Source organism: Syngnathus scovelli, chromosome 4, assembly GCF_024217435.2.
Source record: "Syngnathus scovelli strain Florida chromosome 4, RoL_Ssco_1.2, whole genome shotgun sequence".
Taxonomy (NCBI): Eukaryota; Metazoa; Chordata; class Actinopteri; order Syngnathiformes; family Syngnathidae; genus Syngnathus; species Syngnathus scovelli.
The window spans coordinates 5,997,482-6,018,084 of NC_090850.1; the positions used below are offsets into that span (position 1 = coordinate 5,997,482).

Here is a 20,603-nt window from a genome sequence, read left to right on the forward strand (position 1 = left end):
TCAACCACGAGATGGCCATGGACCGTTCCCGGTGGAAGAAAGCCATATCAAGAACCCAGTCAAACCCAGCGGCGCCTTGAAAACGGACTTTAAACCGATGATGATGATGATGATGATGATGATGATGATGATGATACTGATGACATGAGCGCAACCGGCTTCTAGACAAGTTACTAGTCATCGAAGGCAAAGCAACAAAGACTACGAAGTAACAAAGGAAAAAAAAAACTAACTGCAGGCCAGTTGGTGAGAGGCCTAAATAAGGTAAATGATGTAAATGTCATAAATGATCCTGATGTCTGCCACACAGCCCCCCTCAATACCCAGAAGAACACCCCAAGAAACACAAAAGGCCTCAAAATGTGTTTCAAAATGTGAAATGTACATTATATTGATGCATTGCACACACTGATGTATTTAAAATGTTTATTTGTTTTAGTTTTGATTATTATAACTGACAGCTAATGAAAACCCCAAATTCAGTATCTCAGAAAATTAGAATATTTTGAAAAGGTTCAATATAGAAGACACCTGATGCCACACTAGTCAGCTGATTACGTCAAAACACCTGCAAATGCCTTTAAATTGACTCTCAGTCTTGTTCTGGAGGCTACACAATCATGGAGAAGACTTCTGACTTAACAGTTGTCCAAAAAATGACCATTGACATCTTGCACAAGGAGGGCAAGACACAAAAGGTGATTGCTGAAGAGGCTGGCTGTTCGCGTAGCTCTGTGTCCAAGCACATAATAAACAGGCAAAGGGACGGAAGAAATTTTGTAGAAAAAAGTGTACAAGCTATAGGGATGACCGCACCCTGGACAGAATTGTGAAACAAAACCCATTCAAGAATGTAGGGGAGATTCACAAAGAGTGGACTGCAGCTGGAGTCAACGGTTCAAGAACCACCACGCAGAGACGGATGAAAGACATGGGTTTCAGCTGTCAGATTCCTTGTATCAAGCCTTTCTTGAACAACAGACAGCGTAAGAAGCGTCTCGCCTGGGCTAAGGACAAAAAGGACTGAACTGCTGCTGAGTGGTCCAAGGTTATGTTCGCTGATGAGAGTAAATTTAGCATTTCCTTTGGAAATCAAGGTCCCGGAGTCTGGAGGAAGAGCGGAGAAGTATAGAATCCACATTGCATGAAGTCCAATGTAAAGTTTCCAGTGTCAGTGATGGCGTGGGGTGCCATTTCATCTGCCGGTGTTGGCTCACTCTGTTGTCTGAGGTCCAAGGTCAATGGAGGTTTTAGAGCACTTCATGCTTCCTGCTGCTGACCAACTTGATGGAGATGCAGATTTCACTTTCCCACAGGACTTGGCACCTGCACACAGTGCCAAACTCAACAGTACCTGGTGTAAGGACCATGATATGGTCTTTGATTGGCCAGCAAACTCGCCTGACCTTAACCCCTTAGAAAATCTATGGAGTATTGTGAAGAGGAAGATGCAATACGCTAGAGTCTAGCGGCTAGACCTAACAATGCAGAGGAGCTGAAGGCGACTATCAGAGCAACAGACTGATCGACTCCATGCCACGCCACATTAATGCAGTAATTGAGGCAAAAGGAGACCCGATCAAGTATTGAGTCGTCAGTTGGCCAACATTTCTAAAAACAAAAAAAAAAAAAAGGAATATTCTAATTCGTTGAGATACCGTATTCTAATTTTTGGAAATACAGAATTTTGAGTTTTCATTAGTTGTCACTTATAAATATCAAAATTAAAATAAATTAACATTTGAAATCCATCAGTCTGTGTGCAATGCATGAATATAAAATATATAAAAGTTCATTTTTTGAATGCAATTACTGAAATCATTCAATTTTTGTATGATATTCTAATTTACTGGCCAGCACCTGTATAATGCAGACAGCAACATTGAGATTGGGGATTACCTAGCCCCCTCTTCAAGACGGACGGAGGGGTGGGGGACAGGAGAAAGAGCGCAAAATGCAGCCAAATGGGCCAGCACAGGTTAATTAAAGGCAATAGCATAGAAATAGATTTTTAATTGTTTCTTGAATGTTTCTACTGAGGCAGCAGCTCTGATATCTGAGGGTTGGCCATTCCAAAACTTTGGAGCCTGAATCGAGAATGCCCTTGACCCTGTGGACTTCTTTTTGGCCCTTGGGGACCCAAAAGACTAGCGTATTGTAAACGAAGATCTCAAGATGGAATGTATGTTACAACTAGGTCGACGAGATAGGAAGGCGCTAAGCCATGCAATGTTTTATATGTACGTTAGTAAAAGAACCCTGAAGTCACATCCTAAGTGGACCGGAAGCCAATGCAAGTAGGCTAGTACCGGGGTAATATGATCAAACATTCTTGTCCTTGTGAGCAGTCTGGAGGCAGTGTTTTGTACAAACTATAAACTTTTAATACTAGACATGGGAAGACCAAAGAAATAAACATTAGAGTAATCAAGGCGTAATCAATAATCATTTCTGCATCACGTGTTGAAAGAATGGGACAAAGCCTTGCAATATTGCAGAGGTGATTAAATGCTGTTCTAATGATGTAGGTGCAGTCGTGTTTCCAAAATGAGAGAGTCTGGCCAAATGTAACACGACGAAATTCAGCACTTTGGCTAATAGTACATTTATCAAGATTTACAGTGGTGTTCTAAATAGGTGCTGATGGCGAGCAGGGCCAATTATCAACATCTCTGTTTTATTTGTGTTAAGAAGTAAGGAATTGAGAGACATCCAGTCATTATTAATCTCAGCAAGACATGCCTCAAGATTACAGCAATCACACGGATTTGTCATTTCTAATGGCATATATCATTGGGTGTCTTCCGCATTACAATGAAAACTTATGTTATATTTATGTAAAATGTCACCTCGCGGAAGCATGTACATACTAAACAGTATAGGTTCAAGTACCGGTCCTTGCGGGAAACCACATGTAACATAAATGGATGGAAGATTTGAAACTGGCCTATAATTACTGAGACATTCTGGGTCAAGGTTTGGTCGCTTAGCAGTCTTAAAGGCTGTTGGCACACTGCCAGATATATTTAAGATGGACCATCCTAAAAATGGAATTGTTCTTTAACAAGTTTGCCAGGAAGCGCGTCAAATAAGTAAGTTGTCTATCTTGCCACACTAACCAGTTGTGTAAAACTTTCAAAGGACACCTCAAAATGAGAGAGGCTCAGCCTTATTTGACTTTAGTAATCACAGGTTTTGACTGGATCTTTGGAATGGTCTCCGCAATCTCATCCCTAATGGACTGAAACTTCTGAGTAAAAAAATTCCATGAAATTGTTGGCTGAGTCGGGGGTGCTATTGGAGGTCGGTTGCTGTTGCGTTAGTTTTGCCACAGTATCAAAGTTTTTTATTGAGACCGATAATTCTACAGAAATAATTGGTTTTGGCTAAAACGAGCGCTTCTTTGTATTTCAGCAGGCTGTCATACCATGCCTGATAGAAGACTTCAAGTTTACTTCCATGTAATATGCGCTCAGGCTTCCTGCATGATTGTTTAAATGTGCGTCCTTCTTCCGGGAACCAAGAAGTAACCCTCCTAGAACGAGTTTCAAGTTGTAAAGGCACTACGGAATCGGGGGACTATAACAAAGCAGCATTAAAAGTATTAAGTATCAATTTATCCAATATGAGACGGAAATGAGGCAATTGCCAGAGACAGTTACTCAGAGAGCGCAGTCGTGGTTGTGGAAGTAATATTACATCTGCTGTAGCTTTGATTGCTTGCGTGACGTTGACAGAGAGCCAAAACTTGTAATTTTATAAAGTAATGAACAGACATAACAGTAGTGTACGGTAATACCATTACATTTGAGGAAGTATTTCCATTTATTGCCCGCATTAAACCAAAAGTATCAATTATTGTTTGAAACAATGAAGCGGCCCTGAGCGATCCTACTGGTACAGGACTTCTAAATGGATACAAGACACATCAAAGAAACAAAAGACATCCAAGCAAAATGAAAGACATCAGAGAGTGTGGTGCATAGGTGTCAAACTCAAGGCCCGAGGGACAGATACTGCCCGGTACATCATTTTATGTGGCCCTTAAAGACAAATTTTGATTACTAAAATTACAAATTGCCTTCATTAAAAAAAAAAAAAAGATATTGCTTGCAGTTTTTACTACCATTCATCCATCCATCCATATTCTGTACCGCTTTGTCCCCACGGGGGTCGCGGGCGTGCTGGAGCCTATTCCAGCAGTCATCGGGCAATAGGCGGGGGACACCCTAAACTGGTTGCCAGCCAATCGCAGGGCACACAAAGACGAACAACCATCCATCCTCGCACTCACACCACTTTCCTCAGGTGGATGCTTTTCTCTCCAATGAAGATGTGGAGACAGCTCCAGTGAAGTTAGTCATAGTGGGACATTTGGCTAACTTGATAAAGGGCTTTCATTGCTACTTGGCTGACATGGGGGAGAAATCGTCACAGCTGGAATGGGTGAGAAACCCATTTCTCTTGTCTGAAGCAAAGAGAAGCATGCTTCCTGTCACTCACCAGATGAAGTTGAGCGCATCCACTCTCACACAGCTTGTTCAATGCTTGTCAAATCAAAATCAAATGTTCAATGCAACAATTCAATTTTAAGAGAGAAAAAAAGTTTATTTTTTATCCCAAAAGAGGTTAAGTTGATTATTTTTTATGAGCAAATCTTTATTTATTATTAAGTTATCAATTTATTTGGTAAACAAGATATTTATTTATAATTAAGTTAATTTATTTTTGTGAACACATTTTTAGTTATGTATATTTTTATTTCCTTGCAAAAGACTATTACAAGAAACATTAATATAAAATAGCAGTGCTCTGCATACAGTATTTGAGTTTTGAAAGGGTTTCTGCCTTATTGGTGGTCACTGTTTACTGTTTATCTTTTTTGTTTCTATATGCAATGTTTGAAACATTAATGTGTCTGTCAGGTACATTGCTACAAGTTGTTTAACTTTAATAAATCAAACACTGATGGCACAATCCTGTACCTCTTTCTTTTTGTCCAGAAATGCGTTGCGCTGGTCAGGGGGTACTTGGCTGAAAAAATATTTTAAACGGGGTACATCACTGAAAAAAGTTTGAGAACCACTGCAGAGTGAACTTTCTTTCTATTCAAGATGGCGCCGCGGATGGCCGCCTTTTTCTGCGTCTTCTGCTGCCCATCCCGGGTCACTTTTACCAGAGAAAACATCGGACATCTTCTCCTGGTACTTTCTCTGCAGTTTTCTCTAACCCAGACTGTTTGACGGAGATTTTGGCCGGAGCGGCGGCGCTCTACAAGCTAGCATGCCGAAGACGGCGGCGTGGCAAGCGTGCCGGAGCTCTCGTGAAGCTGAGGCGGAGAGGGTTCCGTTCTCCCCTACCATCAAGTCAAATGGCGAATGTCTGCACCCTGGCGAACAAGATGGACGAACTGCTGCTTCTCATTTCAAGGAACACGTACTTCAGCAGATCCGCCGCCTCGTGCTTCGTTGAAACGTGGCTTGACGGACGCACCACGCCGCAGAGCTAACTGGCTTTCGGCTACTACGGGCAGACCGCAGCGCGGAGCTCACCAGAAAATCAAAGGGAGGTGGTCTATGTTTCTACATTAATGAACGTTGGTGTACTGATGTTACGGTGTTGAAAGAGTCTTGCAGCCCTCTCCTAGAAACACTTTTCATAAACTGCCGGCCGTTTTATTCACCACGTGAGCTCTCCTCGATCGTAATGGCGGCTGTTTACGTTCCACCACACGCACGAGCGATTGAAGCCACGCACCTGCTGGCTGAACAGGTAACAGACATGGAGAAAATACTACCAAACTCAATAATCATTGTTTTGGGTGACTTTAACAGGGCGAACCTCACACATGAGCTCCCCAAATACTGACAGCACATAACGTGTCCCACCAGAGGGACGCAGACACTGAACCACTGCTACACCGTAATAAAGGATGCATACCGCTCTGTGGCACGTGCAGCTTTAGAACTCTCGGACTACTGTCTAGTTCATCTGATCCCAACCTATAGGCAGAAATTAAAAACTTCTAAGCCTGTGGTGAGGACTGTGAGGAAGTGGACAGTGGAGTCAAAGCAGGACCTCCAAGCCTGCTTTGACTGCACTGATTGGGATTTTTTTGAAGCTGCAATTTCAGACCTGCATGAACTCACCGATACTGTCACATCATACATCAGCTTTTGTGAGGACTTGTGTGTGCAGACTAAGACCTTCGTACAACAACAACAAACCTTGGTTTACACCAAACCTCAGGATGCTGCGCAAAGCCAAGGAGGAGGCCTACAGGCGTGGGGACCGGGACCTGTTTAGCCAGACCAGGAACACACTGAACTCAGAGATCAGGAAACCCAAGAGGTGTTATGGGGAGAGCCTGGAGAGACACCTCTCTGCCAATCCTGATCCCTCGACAGTGTGGAAAGGTCTGCAGAGCATCATGGGCTACAAGAAACCAACCCCATGTCCTGTGGAGAACCCAAGGCTTGCAAACCAGCTAAACAGGTTTTACTGCAGGTTTGAGCAGTCCACCCACACAACAGGACCTCCTGCATCACAATCGACATACACACCATACACATCTCCCCCCACAACCACCCTGTCCACACCTCCATCATCGTTATCACCTACTCTCTCTCTTACAGAAGCCGCGCCCGCACTTCAGATTCGGGAGGAGGAGGTGTGTCAGATGTTCCGGAGACAAAAGGTCAGGAAGGGACCAGGCCCAGACGGCGTTTCACCCTCCTGCCTGAAAGTCTGTGCTGAACAACTGGCACCCACCTTTGCATGGATCTTCAACCTTTCCCTGGAGCTGTGTGAGGTGCCCTCGTGCTTCAAGAGCTCCATCATCGTACCGGTGGCCAAGAAGCCCGCCATCACAGGTTTGAATGACTATAGCCCTGTCGCCCTGACGTCTGTGGTCATGAAATCCTTCGAGAGGTTAGTGTTGAACCACCTGAAGGTCATCACGGGCCCCCTGCTCGACCCCCTGCAGTTTGCCTACTGGGCGAACAGGTCGGTAGATGATGCGGTCAACATGGGGCTGCAGTACATCCTGCACCACCTGGGCACCCCAGGGATGTATGCCAGGATCCTGTTTGTGGACTTCAGCTCGGCGTTCCATACCATTGCTCCTGACATCCTCCACCAGAAGCTCATCCAGTTCGCGATGCCTGACTCCACCTGTCAGTGGATCACCAGCTTCCTGACCAACAGGAGGCAGCATGTGAGGCTGGGGACCATCACATCCGACACCCGGACCACCAATTCTGCCGCTCCCCAGGGGTGTGTCCACTCCCCACTGCTCTTCTCAAGTTCAAGTTCAAGTTTACTTTATTGTCAAAAATCCTATGTAACAGGGTTACCACAGAAGTTTGAAATTGACCAGTCTCCAATGTGCAGATTAACTAAAAACATTTAAATAAGACATTGACATAAATCTCTTTCTTTCTCACACACACATACACACAACACACACACACACACACACACACACAGCTAACTTAGTCATACTGAATTTACAATTTCTTTCTCTGACATATTCATTCACAACATAAACATAGACAATGCACACTTACACATTGCAGTCATTCAAACACTAACATGCTGATAAACATGTGCAGTACTATACAATAAAATACTCTCTCTCACATACACACACACGCACACACACACACACGGTGTGTAATAAGAGTATTGACAATACAGACCCACACACACACACATACATACACAGCAGCAGAAGTACAATCAGTGGTCATAGAAGTAAAGTGAAAAAGTGTATAACTGTATATAAGGTGCAAGAGTAAAGTGCCAAGTGGCATGGTGACTTTGGAATGTTCAAGTGGTTTTCCTCAGTGTGTTCATGAGTCTGATGGCTTGAGGAAAGAAGCTGTTACTCAGTCTGCTTGTGCGGGACCGCAGGTTGCGGTACCGCTTCCCTGATGGTAGAAGGGAGAACAGTCTGTGTGCAGGATGAGTAGTGTCTTTGATGATGTTCATTGCCCTCTTGGTACAGTGTGAAGTGTACAGTTCCTGAATGGCTGGAAGGGGTGACATGATGATCTTTTCTGCTGTCCTCACCACCCTCTGCAGCGCCTTTTTGTCTGCAGCTAGGCAGCTGCCATGCCAAACAGACGCTGCTGGTCAGGATGCTCTCAATAGCACCTCTGTAGAAGGTGGTGAGAGCAGAGGTGGGGAGGTCGGCTCTTCTCATCCTTCTCAGGAAGTGGAGTCGTGTCTGCGCCTTCTTGACCAGCGCAGTGATGTTGGTAGTCCATGAGAGGTCATCAGTGATGTGCACTCCCAGGAACTTTGTGCTTTTCACAGACTCTACTGCACTGCCGTTGATGATGAGTGGGATGTGTGTTGGTTGTTTCTTTCTGAAGTCCACAGTGATTTCTTTTGTTTTGTTTACGTTGAGAAGCAGATTGTTCCTATCACACCAGGTGATGAGCGGTCTGTTCGTTAGAAAGTCCAGCAGCCAGTTGCACAGTGAAGTGCTGACGCCTATTGCACTCAGCTTATTCACCAGATGTTGGGGGATGACTGTGTTGAACGCAGAGCTGAAGTCAATGAACAGCATCCGCGCGTGACTGTTTTTGTTCTCCAGATGAGCCAGGCAGAGGTGGAGTGCTGTTGCTATGGCGTCATCAGTGGAGCGCTTGGGGCGGTAGGCAAATTGGTATGGGTCCAGAGTAGTGGGGAGGGTGGATGTTAAGTGGGCCTTCACCAGTCTCTCAAAGCACTTCATCATGATGGAAGTGAGTGCTATGGGTCTGTAGTCATTCAGTGATGATGCTGGTGACTTCTTGGGTAGTGGTACGATGGTGGTAGCTTTGAAAATTGCTGGTATGATGGCTTGGTTCAGAGAGGTGTTGTAGATGTCTGTGAGGACGTCAGTGAGTGAGTCTGCACAGTCTCTGAGCACGCGCCCGGGTATGTTGTCTGGACCTGCAGCTTTCCTGGGGTTCACCTTGAGTAGGGTCCTCTTCACGTCCGCTGGGTCCAGTTGAAGTGTTGTGCTGTCTGGGTGTACTGGGGTTTTTGTGGGTGTTGTGGTGTTGTTTTCTTCAAACCGGCTGAAGAAGGTGTTGAGAGAGTTGAGGAAGTCTATGTTGTCCTCACACGGTGGGGGGGATGGTTTGTAGTCTGTGACTGACTGGATGCCTTGCCACAGGCGTCTTGGGTCTTTTGTGTCTGTGAAGTGTGAGTTGATTTTTTGACCATATGCACGCTTGGCTACTCTCACGCCCCGGTGCAAGTTGGCCCTAGCAGTCTTGAAGGCCTCCTTGTCCCCAGACTTGAAAGCAGCGTTGCGTGCCCTCAGGAGCTCACGTACCTCCCTGGTGAACCAGGGTTTTTCATTTGCTCTCACTGTAATGTCTTTGGTGACGGTTACATCTTCCATGCATTTCGTTATGTATCCAGTTACAGAGTCTGTGTATTCGGTGAGGTTGACGTCCTGGTTGGTGGTGGCCGCCTCCCTGAAGACAGACCAGTCTGTGCGTTCAAAACAGTCCTGTAGAGCTGCTGTGGAGCCCTCTGGCCAGGCCCTGATCTGCTTCACAGTTGGTTTGCTTCTCGTCAACAGAGGTCTGTAGGCTGGAATTAGCATAACAGAGAGATGGTCTGATGAACCCAGGTGGGGGTGGGGAACCGCTCTGAAGGCCTGTCTGATGTTTGTGTAGACCTGGTCAAGTGTGTTTTCTCCCCTTGTTGCAAAGTTCACACACTTGTGGAAGTGTGGCATTACTGTTTTCAATTTGGCCTGGTTGAAATCGCCAGCGATTATGCAGACCAAGTCCGGGTGTGTGTTCTGTAGTGTACTCACAGACTTACAGTATGGAGAGTGCGTCCTTTGTGTTAGCGCTGGGGGGGACGTAAACAGCTGTGATGTTGACGGTATTGAATTCACGCGGTAGGTAGAATGGACGGCAGTTGAGGGTTAAAAACTCAATGTTCTCTGAGCAGTGACTTGTAGTAACGACAGCGTTTGTACACCAGTTGTTGTTAATGTAAATGCACACACCACCTCCTCGAGATTTACCCGTGCTGGCGTGGTTTCTGTCCGCGCGGAAAGTTGTAAACCCATCCAGTTTAATGGCGCTGTCCGGAACGTTGTTGTGAAGCCACGTCTCTGTGAGGATGACCGCGTTGCATTCTCTCACCTTTCGTTCTGTAGTTAAGTCCAGCTTGAGATAGTCCATTTTATTTTCCAACGACCGCACGTTTGAAAGGAGAATAGATGGAAGTGCTGTTTTGTGAGGGTTTCTCTTCAGTCGGTGTGTGATGCCGGCTCGGGAACCTCGCCTTCTCCTCCGGCGTGTGCTCAGACTCCACCGCCGCTTCAGCTGCTTCCAGTGTCGGCTGGTGGGGGAGAAGGAGCCCGCTGCCTCGGAGGTTCCTTTGTCTCGGGACATTATTCCAAGACCGCGAAGAGTTTCACGATCCATGGCAAAGTTAACTCCGGATATATCCTTTGTGCAGTTGTTGCTTCTAAGTCCCAATAGTGTACTTCACGCGGACGACATCACTCTCATTGGATTGATCCGGGACGGTGATGAGACTGCGTACAGACAGGAGGTGGAGCGGCTGGTCCACTCGTGCAGCCAAAACCACCTGGAGCTGAACCCACTCAAGACCGTGGAGATGACAGTGGACTTCAGGAGAGACCCTTCACCACTTCCACCTCTCACTATCCACAGTAATACTATTACTGAAATGGACCAGCCACATAGACTCTGTCAGGAAGAAGGCCCAGCAGAGGTTGTACTTTCTGAGACAGCTCAGGAAGTTCAACCTGCCACAGGAGCTGCTGAAGACCTTCTATACTGCCATCATCTAATCTATCCTCTGCACCTCCATCACTGTCTGGTTTGGATCGGCCACCAAACAAGACAAGCACTGACTGCAACGGACAATCAGGACTGCAGAAATGATAATCGGGACCAACCTCCCATCTATCCAGGACTTGTACCTGTCCAGGACCAGGAAACGTGCAAGTAACATCTCTACAGGCCCTTCTCACCCAGGTTGCAGTCTGTTCGAACTACTCCTCTCCTGACGGCGTTACAGAGGACTGTACGCCAAAACCAGCAGACATAGACACAGCTTCTTCCCCCAGGCTGTTGCTCTGATGAACTCACGCCACTCATAGAGTCTGAGAGTCATTACTGTGCAATAACATCCTGCTCTCGATGCTTTACCTTTGGATTGTCCATATTATGTGTACTATGTGTCCTCTCTGCATCCATTGTAGCCTGGTCATCCTGGAAGAGGGATCCTCCCATCTGTGGTCTCTTCTCAAGGTTTCTCATTTCCCCTAGTAGGAGTTTTGAGTTTTTCCTTGCCCTCCTGGGAGCTTGAGATCAGGGGATGTTTAAGAATTATTGTCAATTTTTGCACATGTTGTCCTGAATGTTGTTAGCTACCTAAATGTTGTACCGCAGTCTAATTCCTTGTTTGGCATGCTCAAACTTGGCAAATAAAGATTGATTTGATTTGATTTTTGATTTGATTAAAAATAAAATTATAATAATCTTGTCCGGATGCGCCCACGCTGGGCCACGGGGCGTGTCAGTCAATCAGCACGCAAGTTCAGAGAGGAGCCAGACACGTTTACACTTCAAGAAAGGTCCATAAAGGTCTTGTGTGGACATTGTAACAATATATTTACTTATATTTATTTTCGTATTTATTTAAATAAGAATGTTTCTGCATGTCAGTTTGACTTTAAACATTTTACAAAAGTTGAAAAATACAAAATGTGTTTAAAAATCAATAAAGCGTATAAAACTACAATAACGGTTATTAAAAGTCTTGTGTAGATATTATATATATTTACTCTTATTTATGTTATATTATTTTCCTGTTTATTTAAATAAGGAATGTTTATGAAAATCAGTTTGACTTCAAAATGTTTACTTAAGTGTTTAAGAATACAAAAAAACATTTAAAAGTACAATATACAGTGTTTAAAATTACAACAACATACAATAATGGTTCATAAAAGTCTTTTCTGGATATTGTAACAATATATTTTCTCTACATCGCGTATTTTCACCTATCGCAGGTGGTCTTGGAACCAATTATCCGTGATAAACGAGGGATTACTGTACTGTATATAGAAGACATTGACAATCATGATGGCCCTCCAAGGGAAACTATGACTACGATGCCGTCCATGACAAAAATGGGTTTGACACCCCTGGTGTAGAGGAACAAATTGTGTGTGCACAGTTTAGTGCTGCTACAGCTTGGTGCCTGTACATTGATGTTCACCCCGGTGCAGGAGAAGGGAGTGTTGGATATGGTCCACAATTTGGGAAGCGCACTATCCGCGCCTCACGGCAAAAGACAGAGCCAATCATCTGTTATCCGATTTACTCACTGCGTGATCGGTTTCTTTTTCAGTTTTAGGAAAAGACTAAGACACTGAAACTAAATTAGACTTACACAGGTTGGTTGAGTTCAATCACAATTCTTAAGAAAACTCTGTTTTCAGGAAAGATACAATACAGCCAATGTTTCCTCTAATTTTTCATGTGTCTGGGCACACACAAAAGGTCCCTGAGCACACTGAGGACCACTGTAAGCAACATCAGATGTGCACTCTTGTACCACAAACATCACACCTGTTCAAAACCTTGGATCATAGTAAGTTACATGGCTTATTAAAAGAATCAAATCACAGGAACAATTTTCATTAGTTTACTTTTAATAATAATCACAATAATTCAAATGACAAAGACAAAAATCTTATGTATGTATGTTATATGTTATGTGTGTTATGTGAGAGTGAGCTGTATAGCATTATATTGATAGATGTTTCTTTTATTTAGCCTACTATTATTAATATACTTATACCAGTGATGAGCCCAATCCAATATATCATGTCATATCAGTGTAATGAGTTGGGCTCTTTTCAGGACAATCCTTGACTGATCTGACTGTTTTTGGAGGTTTGCCTGTCTTGGACAATTAACTCCATCAGCAGAAGAAATGCATGTCCTCTTACGCATATGAGACAAAAAAAACATGGAGACACTTCTTAATAAACGAGATGCTACTACAGCATAACCTGAACAACACAGTTTGAATAGAAAATGGGGACAAAAATCTTATGTATGTATGGTATATGTTATGTGTGTTATGTGAGAGTCCTGCTTTGGCCATGGGAAGAGTCCTGCTTTGGCCTGGGCGTGGTCCAGTTGTGGCCTGGTAGAGGGTCCTGTTCTGGAAGAAATGAAGCATATACATCTTTCAGACATAACATTTTGTTCACGTTAAAACATTCACATTTTGCTCAACGACATGTGCTTGTAATACAGTGTAAATTCCTGGAACTTTGTAAAATATCTAATTACAGTTTTACAATTTTTAAAAAAATCTAAATAAGTCACAAGAATATGCACAAATTTGACTTTAATTTTTACCTTATTCTTCACGTCTGTCCTTCTCACTTCTCCAATGGCTGTACACTTTGTCCAGGTTGATGGCTTTGTCTGCTTCTTGCTTTGACTTTATGCGCATCAGTTGGTCCAAATGTTCCACTTCAAGACGATTTCTGGATGCTGTCTTGATATGATCCATTAAACTAAATCCTCTTTCACAATCTGCACTGGAAGCTTGAAATGTATAGCACAAATATCCACAAGCTGTGAGATCTCCTTTAGCTCCTCACATCTAAGTGCTGCAGCCACCATATCTGCGAATGTGCTGATTGGCCCCTGTTTAAGTTTTTGCTTCATTATGTACTTGAATTCAGCATATTGAGTGTTAATGGCCTTCATAGACTGTGGGTGGTGGAGAATGGCCTCATACTTCTTTGCCAGTGTGGCAATGTCTGCTGATCCCTAGTCAAAACTGATGTCTGAGCTCAATGCTTCAATGTCAAATGCAGACCACACCTTTAATTCATCCTCTGGAAAACGGGCATCCATGTGATTACAGAGTTTACTAATGAAAAGAGTAATCTCATCAGTATTTCTGCCATCTGCCGATGAGGTCCCCATTGCCTCTTTGACACGGTCACTCCACTGTACATCCTTCTCCTTCAAGTATTGGGAACGCAACTTCTCAATCTTTGCTCTAGCAAAGCAGTGTCCTTCCATGACAGTCAGGTTGCGTCTTTGTAAAGTGAGGCATAGTTGTGCTAGCTCACCCAAAACATCTCCCAAAGCAGTGACAGTAACTTGGAACTTTGAATCACTGAGCTTTTTATAGCAGTAATTTGCCACTGGATCTCTGTTATCGGTGAATTCTCTTTTGCAGAATTCTTTAAGCACAGTGTAGTTCCTCATAACAGCATTGACAGTTTGGTGCCGCGACAGCCATCGCACTTCGTTCAGGGGCCTGAGTGACAGTGTGTCTTCATCAAGGATCTTTGCTAGGTCCTCCATTTTGCCCCTCTTCACAGTGGACCGAGAGAAAGTGGAATACACAGTTCTAAGAAAAGTTTCCACATCTCGCATGATAGGTAAATTTTTCCAGGCATCATCAATGCCCAAGTCCTCTCTATGGGCCACACAATGTTGTTCAGTTAGGTGTGGTATTTGGCGCTTTAACAAAGCCACAACTCCGTTGTGTTTTCCTAGCATAACTGAGGCACCATCAGAGGCAATCATCACCATTCTCTGCATGTCCAGTCTATGTTTGGAGCAAAACTGAGTTATTGCCTGCACAATATCCTGAGCAGTGCATGCTGTCAGCTGGATGATGCCACCAAACACAGTTTTATAGTTAACATCATCCCTGTATTTGATATATACGACTAGCATTTTGTGTACTGTTATGTCTGTGCTCTCATCTACTATCAGGGTATGTCAGGGTGCATTTTTAACACTGCACGTAGTCTCATTCTGCACTCTCATTGATTGAGTTCACAAATTCAAAGGCATAGTTTTTTGCTCCGCCAAGCGTCTGGTATACTCACGTACTTTGCCATGTGATTGTGGATTTGTTGAACTGACAGCATTGATACATTCATTTTAATGGCAAGTAAAATATTGTCAATGAGAATTTTAATTTGCTCAGGGTCAGATTTTGTTTTGAGTGACAGTTCGTTTCTTTGCTCTCGGTCTTTTGCGCTCTCCCGTAATAATGCACCGATCCCTTTTCCCATCTTGAGTCTTCGAATAATTCCAACAGCTTTCAAATGACTTTTTTGTTGAATGTGACGCTTAAGGTAGTCCAACTTCCATTCAGTCCACGTTTTTCCCCCTGAAACCTCACTTGATACTTTGGCTTCGCTGCATGTTTTGCAGACTACACCTTTCTCACTCGAATAAGAAACAATCTCACCCAGTTTCACCGCTTGTTCTTCTATTTCCACATACTCCGACAGCCATTCCATCCTAAAAGAGCCGCATTTCTTTTTCACTTTGGTGCCTTGGTGAGCGGATGTGTCGCCGGTGCCCGTTCGTTTCGCCATAATTGCGTTTCTTAACTCCGCCGCACTGTTGCTATCACTTTTGCAAGCTAAGCTACGCAGCGCGTATGGTCGGGGCACATAGCACAATCAATGCTATGATTGGCTGCATAGCGTAATTAAACCGTATCATCATTGGCTGAACACCTGTCAGGCTGTCACTCACTGCGTTACATTAAAAAAAATAGTACAGAAAAAAAACATATTATTGATCTAATTAAATAGATTAGATGCGGTCTAATATTAGATATTAATTAATTCGTCTATGGTGAATATTATTTTATGCGCAGCATAGATTTTCTTGTGCGCTGTGTGCGAGCAGTGCGCGATTGCGCAGGCGCGCAGCTTAGAGGGAACGTTGAATACAGCGGTGGGCCTTTCGTGCGACAATGCTCAAGAGCAGGAAGTCGCCATTCAAAAAAGGCAACGTTCAAGGTTCTTTGGTCAGCTTATATTCAGTTGCACATGCCGGTGTGGGCCGAATTTGTTTGGTGATGAGTCTTTGGGGTGGGGCAAGTTCGCAGGAGAGTTTGATTCCATGGGAGTGGGTGCTGGTTCAGTGAGAGCTGGTTCCTTGGGGTTGGGTGCTGATTATGGGCGATTCGGTATGTTCGACTTGGTGGGGGCTGTTGTTTTCCTTCCCGTCTTTCGACCTTGGCGATCACCTTTGGCCGGGTTCTTGGCTGTCTTCCTCCTGGCGTTCTCCCTCTGGCACCTCTGCTGGTTTTATCTCCAAGTGACCTTCCTGTAAACATTTTCCTCTATTCTTGCACATACACTGTCGCACCTCGTCCATTCATCACCCTTCCACTTTTGTCATTTTGTACGGACTTATGTGAAGTTTTGTGTGTGACATCATCAATTCATTGTTCCCTGACTATGCAAAGTTCTTACTCACTTCTTACCAAGCATTTGTTTGTTTGTTCTTTTGACACTCCATGTATTTGCTAACTTAACTATACAAATAACTTGCTAACTGTCACATTCTTAGTTTAATCATGCTTCCAACCATATCTTTTTATTGTTAGTCAAAATATTTTCCTTCTGTCCAGAACATTCAATAGTAATCCAAGGCTGGCGTCTAGCATTAGGCAAAATACGACGTCACATCAAGCATTAATCAAAACATAAGATATAATCAAGTACAGAACATTCTTAGACACCTTGAGCAGTGTCTGTTATTTAGAATAACATCAAGCATGCATTAAATAGTTCCTTAAGGGTCGTTATGTTATTCAGGCAATATATCAACAAACATTTGTTATTTCAAAGAGCACGAAAATACATATCAGATCATGAAGTTATAAAAATGTCATTATCATATATAAAAATGTCTAGATACTATGTCTTTATTGATTTGGTGTGTAGGTATAAGTATATGCTTAAAATCTTTATTTTATTGATTTAATATGTGAATATACTTGTCTGCTTATGTACTTTATTCAATGAGGTTTGAGCATATCTGTTTTTGTAGCTCGGCAGGACTTTTTGCATTTTGACCCCATTCCTTCAGGAGCCTTCGTCCGCCTTGGGGTGGGGGAACGAGTCCTGACTGTTCTTTGTGCCTATGCACAAAACACCATTTTTGTAGTCTTCAAAGGTGCCCTCCCATCCTGTTCTTTTTTTCTACTTCACATTTCTATTGTGTGGGTCAAGAGCTAAGTCAAGTAAGTTAAGTCATTGTCACTGTTTGTCAGTCATGTGATTAAGTTTCTTTATGTGATCTACTTTATGCCAGTCATGTTGTTGTTTGATTTCATTATGTGATTTTTGTGATCTTATAGTAAGTACAACAAGGAGAAAGATATTGTCAAGGTTTATGTCAGTCATTTCATGATTTTATTTTATTAAGCGATCTACTTTCTTCATGTGATCTCATAGTATGTAAATCAAGGAGATATACGTTCATTGTCACTATGTTAATCATGTCATTATTTTATTTAGTTGTGATCTACTGCATATCTGTTATCCTCGCTCTTGTGTGGATACTGCTGAACACTGAATTTTCCCCTTTTAATTGAATACAAAAGTAACAATTGAATCAATTTTGAGAGAGTTGGAGTCACACTCTCGCCTGCATCCCGGGCACTGTCCCCAGCACCAGGCGGCACCTGCACCGATTGATCATAGCTAGTCATCTCCCATGGTGACCTCCTGTAGCTCTACCATTTTCTTATTGAGTTCAGACATCTCATGACAGACACATCTTCCTCATCTTCTATGTGCAACATGTTGAGGCACATGACGTGCCACTTGTTCCAGACGTTCATTCGTGTACCCTGCGAGAGAGGTACTGTGGGGTTTTGCGGGTCCCTCATTCCTGGACATCAAGTGGAGATGGTCTGGTCGATTGCACTGAAGGTCCAACTTAGGAGCTCCATTCCATATTATACAGCTGAAGCGCCTGTTCCTGCCGCCAGGAGACCTGCCCCCGGTGTGCCCACATTTGTGTTACAAACTCAAACGATTCAACAATTCACAGCATTGTTTATGTATTTCAGCATCACAGTCACTAGCCTGTACTGTAGACATAATACAAAATATTTCAAAGAACAAGTCACAGTAAATTTCATATGGAATGCGTCTCATAAGACGCATTATATTTTGTATCAATACGATCTTCAATGTTTTTGAAAATCTTTAGATTTGCAGATGGTGGCTCAGTGCCGCACTGGTTAGCACGTCCGCCTCACAGTTAGGAAGGTGCAGGTTCGATTCCACCTCCGGCCCTTCCTGTGTTTTCATGTTCTCCCCGTGCCCACGTGGGTTTTCTCCGGGCACTCCGGTTTCCTCCCACATCCCAAAAACATCCCTGTTAAGCCGATTGAGCACTCCAAATTACCCCTGGGTGTGAGTGTGAGTGCGGATGGTTGTTTGTCATGCGATTGGCCGGTTCAGGGTGTCCCCTGCCTACTGCCCAATGACGGCTGGGATAGGCTCCAGCACATCTGCGAACCCCCGTGGGGACAAAGCGATGGATGGATGGATGGATGGATGGATGGATGGATGGATGGATGGATGGATGGATGGATGGATGGATGGATTTGCAGATGTCTGTGTTTGATCTATTAAAATATTTAACACTGGCCACCGCTAGCTTGTGGCTTCTCAATGTTGTGCTCATCTGCAGGTGCTCAAATATCAACAGTCCTCTGAGCCCAAGGCTTCCTTGTCCCAGTCTGACAAGATTAAGTGGACCAGCAGGCTTGTCAAATCCAGATACTCCATACATGCTTACCAAAGAAATGCATACAATAATATCTTGTAACATGAGTATTTCTGTTTTCATAGTCACAGATAGTGCACAAACATTTTCAATCACCATTGACATACTCTGCAGTGTTTCGAAAACTATTGTTTTCAATCTAGATTGCGACTCCACCACCTGTTTTGTTGCCTCTGCATCTGTGGACTTGTTTAGATTCCTCAAGATGGAGATTCGTTGACTGTATTTTCTTTTATCCAGTTGACTGTATTTTCTTTTATCCACATTTTCAATATTGCAATGACGATGAAAGGTTTGTCAAATGTCCGAGGATAGTCCTATATTTCCAAAGTTGGAATTTGAACTTCAGATGTTGAAGTGAGTTATGAACAGTTTTCTTTTATATCAATGCAGTTGTTGAATTGATCTCCCAAGTAGTATCCACATTTGTCTAATCTATTTCCGTACTAGTGACAGTCTGGGTTAATGTCCTCATTTGGATAATTTGTTGGGGGGATGATTTTTAATTTCCAATTGAATTTTCTCATATCTTACAACCAAGTCCATTTCTTCTTACAATTTGTTTCTCAATGTTTTTGTTGTGATTTAATAGAATTACACACCTCAATTTGCATAGTTTGTAAGTTGCCCCTCTTTTGTAAAGGAGTCAGCAGGAATACACATTTGCCTTGTCCAGCGCTAGGTTTTTTGTTATAAGGAAATCCACCATTTGCTGTTCCACGTATCGATTTCCTACCTCATCTCCACCATCGGTTCCATTTTGATGTCTAGGTGAGATCTTGAGCCTAGAGATGATCATTAATCTTATATTGTTGGTCGATATCTTCTACACTGTTGACTGTTTTTATCAGCTGTCTTTCTTGGCATTCTCAGCTTTGAGAAATCGTTTCTTCCATCTTGGTTTCTAATCCAATAAATCGAGTCTCCATTTCCATAATACTCTTCTAAATGGCTTTAATCACCCTGCCAGTTTTTTTAAGCATGTCCAGAGTTCTCTGCACATTTGTTCCCAGAGTTCTCAGCTGATTTCTGATTTCTTAGTATCAGCTGATGCCTTTTTTGGCGCCATCACTCCAGAATTTTCTTTCTTTTGCTCTTCCGTTGTATGAGAAAAGCCATTTCATGTTAAGTAATTTGTATTTTGAATGTCTCTGAGTCTGTATGCCATTATCTCTCAGTTTGCAGCTTTTACCTTGAGAGTAGAGCAAAAGCATCCTACTCCCTTGGCAGCTTGAACTGAATTGTTGTGGGGTTGTATTGGCTGGGTCAGTGCCTCTGTATTGGTAGACAGGGGTGGTGGTCCCCCCTTTTAAGAAGGGGCAACGGAGGGTGTTCCAACTATCAAGGGATCACACTCCAGCAGCAGCGGGGAGTGTGGACGAGGACAGAGGATGGAGATTTCGATGGATTTAATGATTTGGAGTGACACAGATGGTTTGATAAATTTATTTATTATAGTTATTTGAATAACTGTTGACATGTTACGTCAGGGACCTTCTCGGTTCCTCGTTTGTGTTTATGTAACATTAGCATACCGTATCGTTTAGCCTGTTGTTGCCTATTCATGTCTGTTCTTGGTGTTGTATTTTGTCAAATAAAATTCTCCCAAAAATGCGACTTGTACTCCAGTGCGTAATATGGTTGTTTTTTTCTTTTTTTTCTTGATTATGCATTCTATGACGAGTGCGACTTCTATTGAAAATACAGGATTCAGATTAAAAACCAGATGGGTATACGTAACAATGCTTCATCTGCTTAACCCATTCGGAATATTCTGATTGGATCAAGGCTTTTTCGATCAAGATTTTATTCAGAATAAGCGGGCTAGTTTATGCAACAAGACTAACATTTAAAGTAGAAATTGATCGAGAGATGTTTTGTTGACACGGACATCGCTCTGGCATCTTTTACTACTGTTTTCGGCATCTTTGGGAAATCCGTGCATGTCAAACGTAT

The 20,603-nt window shown here is 43.3% G+C and overlaps 1 protein-coding gene and 1 long non-coding RNA gene across 2 annotated transcripts; one reads left to right on the top strand and one right to left on the bottom strand.

Annotated features, from left to right (window-relative positions):
• Positions 1-5,100: 5,100 nt before the first annotated feature.
• LOC137840275 (uncharacterized) lies at positions 5,101-8,121 on the top strand. Its single transcript, XR_011086809.1, has 3 exons — positions 5,101-5,772; positions 6,250-6,507; positions 6,636-8,121. It is a non-coding gene; the product is annotated as an uncharacterized lncRNA (long non-coding RNA).
• A 5,348-nt stretch (positions 8,122-13,469) lies between these two features.
• Positions 13,470-15,461, bottom strand: LOC125967795 (zinc finger protein 862-like). Its single transcript, XM_049719174.2, has one exon. It carries the CDS (start codon positions 14,769-14,771, stop codon positions 13,848-13,850), a length of 924 nt encoding a protein of 307 aa, XP_049575131.1. The 5' UTR covers positions 14,772-15,461; the 3' UTR covers positions 13,470-13,847.
• Between the last annotated feature and the right edge of the window lie 5,142 nt (positions 15,462-20,603).